The sequence below is a fragment of the Falco peregrinus genome, chromosome 2 (assembly GCF_023634155.1).
Source record: "Falco peregrinus isolate bFalPer1 chromosome 2, bFalPer1.pri, whole genome shotgun sequence".
NCBI lineage: Eukaryota > Metazoa > Chordata > Aves > Falconiformes > Falconidae > Falco > Falco peregrinus.
In genome coordinates, this window is record NC_073722.1 from 47,469,912 (window position 1) to 47,481,670 (window position 11,759).

At 46.4% G+C, this 11,759-nt stretch overlaps 1 protein-coding gene across 4 annotated transcripts in view; it reads right to left on the reverse strand.

Annotated features, from left to right (window-relative positions):
- The window catches only part of MXD4 (MAX dimerization protein 4), a 40,102-nt gene extending 28,363 nt beyond the window's left edge, over positions 1–11,739 (reverse strand). The window contains exons 1-3 of one of the 4 annotated variants that reach the window (XM_027791167.2): positions 11,225–11,398; positions 10,480–10,576; positions 981–1,010 (exon numbers count right to left, since the gene is read on the reverse strand). In XM_027791167.2, the coding sequence (XP_027646968.1) occupies positions 981–1,010; positions 10,480–10,576; positions 11,225–11,288 (191 nt within the window). In that variant the 5' untranslated portion in view covers positions 11,289–11,398. Of the gene's footprint in view, positions 1–980; positions 1,011–10,479; positions 10,649–11,224 lie in introns of all 4 variants that reach the window. The other 3 variants (XM_013301869.3, XM_005229828.4, XM_027791152.2) reach the window with 3 other exon arrangements.
- Positions 11,740–11,759: the final 20 nt, after the last annotated feature.

The window sequence follows — 11,759 nt, forward strand, 5'->3', positions numbered from 1 at the left end:
TATTTAGAAGCATGCAAATAGGTTTAGGTTATATTCACACATACACCCCTTGCTTTCTCTGGATGCATGAAACCCAAAAGACCACAAGCTACATGAAAAAGAACAAAAAACTACCCGAAAGAGTTTATCCTGCTGCCTGAACGATAAATGAAAGGCAGCCCTCCTGCAGTGAGGGTGCCACAGCGCTGCTCAGCTGGGGAACCAACAGTCAGTGTGAAGACGGGCACCTTTCGCACTCAGCGGCTCTCTCTGTGCACCTTCAGAGCCATGTGCCCCAGGAGACTTCCTACAGCTAAAAAGCCCACCTGCAAACAAACTCTGAGAAGATACAATAGCTAGTAAACACTGCCTCCAAAACTGTGCAAACATGAGTTCTTTAAAAATCAGATCTTCAGGGTCTAATGAATGTCCTTGGTAAGTAAGTACAGCTTTTCACAGCACTGGATACACAGAACCAGAGCTGCAGCTCAGGAGCTGGTCGTTTCTAGCTCACACACAGCTCTCCGGACACGTACCAGCAAGATGCAGACGGAGGGGAAAAAGGTATCTATAGGTACTTAAATGCATGATGACAATGAACTGCACTTTAGGCATACTTAAAAAATCCCATAGAATAACCCTGTGTGACATATAGCTCCCCAAAATCATCCACCTTAATCACAAAATACTTTAACTGTACTTACAGCATTTAACACGTCTAGCAAACAGTTGCTGCAATCAGATTCTTTATTAGTAACAGTATGGTTAACCAGTTACAGCATTAATGAGTCCAAAGCTAATTATCAGAGGTGTTTCAAAAACAGCATACCAAACAATAGAAAACAAGTCAAATAATATTATACATATTAGAGTTGATAAACGCCCCCACTTAATAAACTATTCAGTGCAGAATCAAAACAATTTCAACAAAATATTCTTCAATAAGCACTATAATTCTGTCAGCCATACATCTTTTGATTTGCTTTTTTCTGAAGACTTACCTATGTTTTTCTAGTTCGTTGTGTGATGACCTATTAAAAAGAGAAAAGAACTATTAGAGAAAAGCATAAATAAACCAACATTTAGAATATTTTAAACCCAACACCTGCATAAGTTGCAAAAGAGCTCTCTGAATCATGTATTTATAAGGATTATAAAACAGCTTTACTGTTGAATTGGTTCACTTCTACATCCCTTAGTTACTTCAAGGTATCAACTTAATTTCCATGAGTAAACCATGAGTTTGGGGGGTGTAATTATAATAAATTTGCATTTATTAGCGTTCAGTAGATTCAGAGACAGAATTGGACATAAAAACTGAGCAGGTTAGTAATAAAAACAGCCCACAAGATTTTTATCTGTGAAGAAAAATTATGAGGGGGCAGAAAGTGTTAGAAGATCTAAAAAGAAGTCTAAAGGTAAGAATAAAAAGCACCCAAAAAGCCAGCTTTCAAGCCCACGAAGAAGCAGAAAGAAAAATCAGCAGCTAACCACTGCGGTTGCTGTTGCATCTTAATGGCAAAAAAGAGGAATCCCCCTAATTCTTCTGAGTCTAAAAACAGAAAAAATAAATATTAAAAAAAAAAAAATCACAGTCCCTGAACTGACCACATCAGTATGCTATTCTCTCCAGTCTACTAGGATTCGAGGTATTTTTCTTCCCCTCAACTGATGCCTCAGGCTTTTTGCCATTAGAAGGCAGCCCTAACTTCTCGGAGGATTATTTTTTTTAATTGATTCAGCTGGAAATATTGATTTTATTTATTTATACAGCTCAGATAAAAAACATTCCTAAAATGAAGTTATTGCCGCCATTTCAAAACCAGCAACTTCCTGGACTTTCAGTTTTGTCCCACTGAAAACACGTCCAGCCCGTAAGGATCAAAAGATACAAAGGCAGTGGCAGGTTTTACGGCTGGCAGATTATGTCAAAGCAGTTCTACAACGTGCTGCAACCCCTGCTCACATCCGGGCACGATGTGCTGACCAGGACAGCTTTGTGGAGGTACAGGTGCAGAGTCTGTTGAGTGAGCAGACATCACACGGTGAGAAAGGCTTCCACAAATGCACAACCTGCCTGGTGGCAAGCTGCTCTGCCTCTGCCACACATGCGCATGCAGCTGCACGCTGCTGCAGCATACCTAGGTGTTGATGATGAAAGCATCTCTCCAGCCATAGAGAGGGCAAAAAGAAAGCAAAGCTCCATGCAAAGAAATATCCAATGAACAAACCCGCAAGCAATTTATTACAGGACAATGCAGCTCCAGATCCCACAAGGAATTAAGCAAACTGCCCCTCTGTAGGTAGAGGAAAACTCAGATGCTTACAAGGTTCAGCACTGATGCTAATCCACTTTCACTGGAAAGCATCCCAGCATTGTTACCTAGACATCAACTATGTCAAGCATTACCTGGTATCTTTTTCTGAAGAGCCTATGAATTCTTTATTTTTAAAAAAAAATGTTAAATCTAAGTAAGCCACAATCAGGTAAGGTATGTATTCCTACAGTGCCATGTAAGTGCTCCTGACCAATGCAGCAACACTGGAAGTGTTTTACACATATTCTGTGCTACATGGATAGGTCAGGGTGGGCTGGGTTTGCTGTGATTTACTGCCTTTGCCATTTGACCATAATTAGGAGATACTGTTTTTATTTTCTACCCCACACACACAGAAAGAGATCAAACTTCTTCTCCATGAACGTTTATCCACACCGACGTTCATAAAAAGGGACAAACACTATGCCAAATTCGCCAACATTTACAAAAACACACACAAAAAGTAAGTTCAGGAGGGAAAGATTCTCCGTAAACACGCCCAACAGGCCTGTCAAAGGCACAAAGACACTGTTTGCAGGGCACTCCAGAAGAGAAACACAGGCTGGTCTAGATTCATCCCTACGGCATGGCCTCCCTGATGTTTTTAGCAAGTATACCCAAAGATGAACATGATCGCTGCAACTGGCCGGTTCCGAGCTGCCTGCTGCAGCGGAGCTCATGCGTGGTGACCACTGCACCAGCAGAAGTACTGGTCAAGAAATTCAGCCTGCACAGAGTATTTTGCTGGGTTAAGAGAGGATGCAGTGTGTAGAAGGACATCCTTCTGCATGCAGCACACCTAGGAGGCACCTCTGGTTCATGAAGGGTGACCCTGGTGTTGGCCTGGGATATGTCCTGCCAGACCAGCTCTGGAGGGGCACAGATGCCTGCCCCGGTTATGCCAGCTACCAAATGCAGCAGGGGTAAACGTGTGCCTCTTTGCAGAGCTCTTAGGGACACAAAAGCCTCATCGACACCTGCAGTATGCAAACACTGGCACCCGCCACACATTTCAGGAGATGCGGGGACACTGACTAACGTCTCAACTATCAAGCCCTATCCAGGAACCAAAACCGAGAATTTTGACATTTACCTGACAGTTGCTCCATCTACAAAGCAAGTTAAATACCCCACTACAAGCATGATGCTAGGTTAGGTTTTTTGCTGGGTTTGTTTTCAGAAGAGATTAACCTCTCTCCATTGTTTATTCTTTCCTTCACTGTCTACAGCACAGTATATTGCAAGAATATCCATCCCCTTCTGCTCTTCATGCAATCTAAAGTGAGGAAAAAACCCTGTAAGAACTGGCCTACACACAAACCAGTATCCCAAGCACTACTTCTGTTTCAAAATGGACTCTTTTATTACTTCAGTAAGAGAGAAGATGTAGGCCAAGACTAAGAAGATATATGGATGTATATATTTATATAAAAAAGATGTACAACAGTCGTTTTCAGACAAATAGTCTGTGGAGCCCTTCAAAAGCTGCAAGAGAAGGAAGACTTCTGGTGTTTAGCTTAAGTTCACTATATTGGGTTCTGTATCAAGCAAAATGTGGGGGGTTTGGGGGTAGCAGTGATGAAGGAAAGGTGTCAATAAAAAGGTTCAGATAAAAATAAAGGTAAAAAAGGCAACAACAAAAAACCATGAGCAAAATCATAGATTCAGGAAGAGATCAGGAACGCTGCTGCTTAGACCACATTGTTGACCTGAGACAGCCCTAATACCCATTTAGCAAAGGCTGAGAAGTTCACCGGCTATGAAGTAGCAGTTAAATTTTCCTTGTGAATACATTGTCAAAAGAACATTTGAAAGAAGGGGGAGGAGCCAAGCAAATGCAGACGTTGGCTTGCAAACTGTGGCACTTCCAACAGCATATCCCCAGAGCTGTACCGGTCCACCACCCTCACTCCCCTAAACAAGAATTCTAGCTATTGGATTTGAGCATTTGGTTGATGCAACATTCAGCAGACACACCTAAGCAATTAGGACAGGTGCTAATTGAGATAATAAGACTAACACAGAAAAGACAAGCCCCTCAAAGTCCACTTTCTACCAGTTAATGGGTGAGCCAGCAGGAACTGCGCACAGGTGTACGGGGTTGAGATTTCACTGTATGCATGGTGCACGGCCCATTCCATTATTAAGACACCTTCCCCAACTCCTCCATCTGTTTGCCCCACCAGGCGGTGCATCTCGTCAGCAGGAAACCCACACAGCTCCTGACAAAAGCACGGACATAAGACAACTCAGATGCTGCTGAAATTTCTTCCTTGATGCTAACAGGAGCCAGGTCTGGACCATGAGTCCCCAGTACACTACCAGCTGCCGAGCGCTACAGGGAGCAAAGCAGGCTAGTCAACGAAGTGCTTACAACGGTGGCAAGCACTCTGCCCACGGCAGGGCTTTCTGGTGCAGGCAGGGCCAGCAGGGTACTGTACAACCCATGTGCAGAGGACACAACTCCACCTCAGGTTGTATGTCACTTGGAGGGCCACGTGCGAACTACGCTGCCTGCACTTCAACTTTTGTCCAGGCTGGAAGAGTAAGAACAAACAGAGCAAGAAGTTTTACAAGGTGCTACACGTTAAGTGCCTGCATCCAGTTCCCACTCCCAAGTGTGCTGGTATGTAAGAGCATGCAACTGATACACCTGCAGCCTTGTCTGGATGCGACTGCTATGCAGCTTTTTGCTGGAAGGATCACGATTCACTTCCAGGGAATTCCCTGTCGACATATATAACCTGCCGTGGGATGCACCTGAAAATATTACAGCCTACCACCCAAATCACCAGAGATGAGGGGTCGTGCAACACTAAACCTGAGCATAAGGACACATCCTGCCCAGTATTCCCTGCTCCTGGGCCACTGGGGTATTTTCCATTTGTTTTAAACCAGACGCACCACTTACAGCCTGTCAAAGAAAGAGCCTGTATGGAATTAATCCATTAGAAATTATTTTTGCATTCTCCTCGCAGCAAAATTTAACCGGCCCTGCAGATTCATATGGGATCTGGGAACCAGGCATACTGGCACAGCCTCGATGCAAAGCTCTGGCTCCAGCACCTCATTCAAGTTTGCACTGCCACACGTTTGCAGTAGTGAGGTCCAAACACAATTCTATTACGGTGGCAGTTTGTTTTCCTCAGTTGCACGAGCACTGCAATTCCCAAGCATCGCAGACTTACTGCAGTTCCTCAGGGGTGACAGACCAGTTGGTGAGATCTATTCTATCAGGACTAAAATGCATCAGTTTTAAAAACAAGTGCAGTGATATCAGTTGCTGTCCCTCTGCCATCAGCTTTAGGAAAGCGAACTGAAAGGAATCTTACCAAATTCAGAAAGCCAGGCAAAAAAGCAGAGGAGCCATGTCTGTACAGTCTGGCTTGCAGGGCTTTAATCTCAGCCTCCCACCAAAACCCACCACAACAACAACAACAAAAACCCAAAATAAAAAAGGAAAAACAAAATAAAAATCAAACTCTGATCCCTAAGCTCCTTTGTGTGCGCACAGAATAACATCTGCAGAGAGCAAGGGGCTCACTCTGAGGGTCACAGGTTGACCCTCACCATGAGCCAACATCAATAGAGTAATTCAGACATTAAGTTCTGTTTTCATTTGAAACATCAAATGCAGCTTTCATCTTTTTCTAGATATAACCCTTCACCAGAACACAGTACAAAGTACAAGCCTATTTATATATCACATGAGCAAAAATATTAATTAATAGATACAGAAGATATATTTATAAACTGGAATTTATTTTGCTCCCCCTCCTTCAACAAACCAGCTCTAAATTAACAGCCCAAACACACTGCACCACCGAGGTCCAATTCCTTTCTCTGCAAGTAAATTTAACTGTGACCTCAGTAGACTGGTATCTCACACTGAGATTTTAGTTTTCATTTTACTGTATTTCTGACCCTGTTGTGGCACAGCGGCTGCCTGAGCTCCTCCGTGCACGGGTGGACATGAACCTCACTCCCACACACAGCTCAAGCCACCCCACACCTGGGGAGTGTCATCACAGGCAGGGCAGAAGCAAGCCCAGTTATCTGCAGGCTAGCATGGTTTTCTGTCAAAGTGCCTTGCCTTGTGTGCAGACGTCACCAAATTTCAGATCTGCATCGTATTCCTCCCCGGCACATCGCACACACGTTACCTATCCATTTCCTTGGATCAAACTTAGGGTAAATTTAGGGGGACTTCTGAATACTTGTTATTAACATCTCCAAGGCACAACTGCACTAAATCCAGCTGTTTGTTTTATGCCTTTTCTTTAATTCCAACTACACAGTAACAAGAATTACTAGACTGCATGGCACTGCTTTAGGAACTACAGCCAGTGCTCTGTGAACAGATGTTTACCACACTGTGGTCAAGTACCTGGAATGTATTTGTGTAACAATATGTGACCTAGGCTTACCTCCCCCCTAATTACAATATTGTGCCTTTCTCCAATCTCCCGTCCTCTTTGCAAAACAAGAATCCAGCTGCATTTGCTGGAGGATTTTGGTCCAAACTACTGGAAGGGAACAAGTCTGAATCTCAGCCGAGGACATGGTACGAATGGCAAACCAGAAAGAGAAAACAAAGCAGTTTGGTTTGTGTGTGGTTTGTTTTGGGAAAAGGCACATCACAGGGAACTGAATGAGAAGAAACCCCATAAAATCAAGTAATTGCAATGTAGAAGTGAAAAAGAAATGGCTCAAAATCATGTCTGATTGCTACCAATAATCCCGAGAAAACTGTTTAGCAACAAACTGCTAATGACCACTTCCAATTTTGATCCAAAGCTATCACTGGACAAAGCAAAAATGTTAAATTCCTGTGGTGGAGAGTAGTCTTACAGATTTTTGTTAATTAAATGCAATTCTGCTGGTCTTTTCCCTGCATGAACCCAAAATTACTTCTCAATCACAGTCGGAAGGACATCAAGCTTTTAGCCCAGACCTGAGCATCCTGTCCAAAGGGCAGGCAGCCTTCCTTCCCCTTCTTCTCCTGCTGGTCTGGGCCTCGCCAGCCCTCAACGAGAGGATGGAGGTCTCAAGATAAAACGTCTTAGGTCTTACGTGAACACCACCACCACCCCCTCAGCAGAGGAAGGAGGTGTCCATCAGCGCCCTTGCTGAACAACAGGGCAGTTGTAACCCATCCCTGCCCGGTCCCCCAGGCTGTGGTCAGCACACCTGTACCACACAGGGGATGCTCTTCCTTCCCCTCAGGCAGGCAACATGGGGGAGAAAACGCAGAACAAAGAAGAAGGGTACAGCACACCAGGTTTCCTCACATCTGACAGCTTTTCTCCTCCTCCCCTCTTTTCTGATTTTCCAGGAATGAGGAGGAAGATGTTTTTCATGCTTTTATATATGTATAGCTCACAAAGCATGAAAAAAAAATAAAATACATACATATATCTTTTAATCTGATCAGATGCTGCAAGCAGCAGGATACAAAAATACATAATGAAAACAACAAAGCCCCTGCAGTTTTGAAACGTGCGATTACCTGCTCCTTTCCTACTCTTCCAATCTTAAGTATATATTTTTAGATGTAAAAAACCCCAATGCAATAATGAGGCATAAAATACAGACATGGACGCAACTGTGCCTGCCTGCATCCAATGCTCCAAACCCAGCATGTCTGGAACGTGGTTAAAGTGGAACGATACAAACACTTTGCCCAGTGGTTCGCATCACCCACGACGACTCCAGATCCTCTGAACTTTGGCCAGTCGTCTCCCTCTGTTAATCTTTGAGTTGCTTAGAAGATTTAACTGTATTACCAAAAATTCAGACTCTAGTCTGGTGCTCTGGCCCTATAGCCTCAGCAAGCTCCAAAGAATAATAAACCAGTGATGCCAGTGTACCTCCTGCATTTTAGGCTGAAGTTCAAATCTAAGGATAATTTCTCCCCCTCAAATCTAAGCTCACTGGCAAACCTGAGCAGCGATTGCCAGACGTGGGTACAGGGGTGCCCACACAACCCTGCTGCCATACCTCCGTCCCTGAAATAACAGGGTGCTGCATTAAAGCAATGCGCCTGTTTGCCACACCAGTGAGCCAGCCCAGTGTCTGTGCTCAACCAGGCAAACCACCGTCCCCGGTGGTGGCCACACTTGAAACCATTTCTTGACAAGCATTATTCAGTCTTGTAACAGAAATGACCCATCCCTCATCTAATCACTGCAGCTAGAAGAATAGAAAGTGTAAGTAAACACACACATTGCATACCGCAGGATGGCATTTTTGAAGGCTGCCACTGTTACAGAGGGAGAATCAGAGTGAAGGACTGAACAGGTAAATATAAATCTATGGTCAAAAAAAAAAGCAGGAAAGTAACTGCAAGTAGACATGTATGCCTCAGCTTTCATAATGCTAGCAAATCTGTAAGCAGAAATCTTTTAATTCTGCTGTATTTGATAGATTACAAATCCTCTCCTAAAAACTCCAGAAAGCAGCTTACGGTTCAGACAAGTAACTATTTTGCAGCGGATGACAAGAGACCTAAGAACAGAAACGATGGAATAATAGCTCTGTAAGTAACACAGATTTCTTGAATGCAAGAAGACAGAAAAGAAAAAATCTGCACAATTCAAGGAGCAGTTTACAGCTGGAAATCCTAGGAGACCTGCTTCGGTTAACTGTGTATTTTCTTTAAAGGCAGCGAGCATACTTTGTAAGAATATAATTAAAAATCTTCAGGAGCAAAGTGTCTCAGGAAACAAGACACGCCTCCCGTTCCTGATGACTTTCTTTTTTAAAATGAACTGACGTCTCCTCTATGCTCCAACATGAGACAAAGAATTCATCTACAAGAAATGTAGTACTGCAATTAATACCCCCAAAAATGGTTGCCTTGCTCGGAGCAGGGGCATAGGGGAACAATTCGCTCCCCCTCAGTTAATCTTCCAAGACACACTGCTCGGCCACAGTAGGCGCGAGCAGGGCACTCACCAGTTTGTGTTTTTCTCAAGGAGGCAGCTCGTCAGCTTTTGATTTCAGTTTGCACCTCCGGTGCCCCACGAGCAGCTGCTGCCTGCCTGCCCCACAGCTCCCCAGAGCCAGCAGACCCAGCTGCCTGCTGCCATGCGGGATGCCCGCTGGAGGAGTGGAAGCGGAGCGGGCCTGCTGAGACTCCCTGCTCGTTTGGAAAACAAGTCACGTGCGAACCGAGTTCATTTTAGGCTATTCTACAGGAGCCACCATCCAGCACAACTGTGCAAAGCGGAGCCTGTGCTGGGGAGAGCATTGCCACCCCAGGGCAAAGCAGGCCCAGCTGGGCACGGTCCTCGGTCCCCTCCGGAGCAGCCCTGGAAGAGCAAAGCAGAGCAGGCACAGCACCAGACTGGAGGAGCTCCCAGGCAGGGGCCGGCACTGTCCCTGTAAGACAGCCTCCTGCACGTACACAGCCGCTGCCCGAGCAGCAAACAAAGCTGCAGAGAGCCTGCGCACAGCAGCCCTCCGCTCATGCCATCGCAGCACAGGTAGCGGCTGTGGGGAAAACAACAAAACCACCACTACTGTGACAAACAGGCAGACGATAATCGCGATAAATAACAACCGAGTCATGCACTTTGATGGATCCGCATGCGGCAGGCGGGTGGGCAGGCTGGAGACCCGGCGGTGCAGCAGAAGCCCTGGCGAGGTCAAGTTCACTCCAGCACCTTCTCACTCAATACCTACATAAGTTCTAGTGCGCGGGTGGCTCTCCCCCCACCACCCTGCACACACTCCCCTTCCGAGAGCCCGGCACCACGCTGCAACCGGAGGCTGCATCTGCTCCGGCTGCGATGGGGGAGGCGGTCGGTTCGCTGCCTGTGGTTTATAAATAAATGCCAGGGGGGGAAATTAGTGCCATGCAAAGAGAAGTCTGGGTGGCGATTATGGTGTTAAGATCTGCACTAGAAGCCGCTGCCGGTGAGCGTGGAGCAGAAGGAGCGATGAGGGCGGATGGTTTAGAAGTGCAGTGAGTACTAAGGAGATGGTGTACGCGTGGCAGTGTTTATATGAGAGATCAAAACAGAGCCAAGCCCATCCAGGGAAAAAATGGCGACTACCGGGATGGGGGAAACTAAGACACTGGATTAGTTATTATTTTTAATAAATGTATGCACTGCACATAAGCTAGACACATCGGAAAAGCTGCCGATTCATTCTGAAAAAGCGGTGCGTCTATTACCTGTTATTCTGGGATTTTCTGGCCATGGTGCCTGCCTTTGTTTTCTTTCTGGAATAGTCACTATCGAAGGGTAACACTGATGCATAGCCATGTTCTGCTTCTAGGGACAAAGTCAGCATTAGTGGCAATATATTTTTTCCATGCATTTTTTTCCTCCTTTGCAGGAACACTAGGGTAAAGAACAGAATTTTTTCCGGTTGATTTGTTTGGATTTTATTCTGGCATCTCTTAAAGAAGCGAGACAAAAAAAAGTAAATAATAGAACAACTCGGTAAACCAAAAAAAGAAAAAAAATGCCGAAATTAGGAGGATTATCGGAGTGCACATTAAAAACGAGGCGGATCATGCAAACCCTTGTCACGCTGCGCGGGGGGGAGGGGAGCACTGCCATACAATTAACGACTGCCACACACAGAAAAGTGTGAGGGATCCTGAGCGCTGCCGCACACGCACCAGCCCCATCCAGAGCTTCACCAAAAAAAATAACCCTTTTTTTTTAAAAAAAAAAAAAAAACCAAGAAAAATTAAAAGCCAAGAGAAGAGCACTGTTCCTCCCCCAGCGCGGTGCCTCTGGCGAAGCCCGGGCCAGTCCCGCGGCGCCCGGGCAGGTGAGGGCCCGGGGCTGGTCCCCCGGCCCGGGGCTGGTTCCCCCGGCCCGGGCCGCCCGCCGCTGACACACAACAAAGGCCAAAGCGGCTGGGAGCGCCTGCGGGTGAGTGACTGACTGCCCGCCTGCGCCCAGTACCTCGGTCTCTTCTCTCCAAGTACTCGGCCGCTTCCAGGAGAATTAACAGAGAGTTCAATTCCATGGCTGCCTGTGCTGTGCTGTGCTGTGCCGTGCCGTGCCCAGAGCCCCCCGTTGCCCCGCGTCGCGCACCGCGCCGAGTTCACGCGCGGGGGACTTCCAAGCCCCCGGTTATAAGGCACTTCGCTCAACCTACATTTGACACACAGGCGACGGGCAGCCCTCGCCACCAATAGGAAATGTCGATTAGGCGCGGGGGCAGGACGAAGGGAAGCAGCCGGGCCAACCGGCAGCCAGACCGCCCCCCCTTTTCCTCTGGCTGGGGCAGGGAATGTTGACAGATCCCCATCTCGACCTCCGATTGGCTGGCCACTATAGTAACAATTTAGAAGCCGAAGCTTAGCAACAGCACGTGGTGGCCCGGCCCCCGCGCTCGCTGAGTGGCCGGCTCCTTGCATGTTAAGCAGGTAGAGGCCATCGATTGGTGCGCGGAATGCCATGCAAATGAGGACCGGGAAGGAGCCAATGGGGTCGG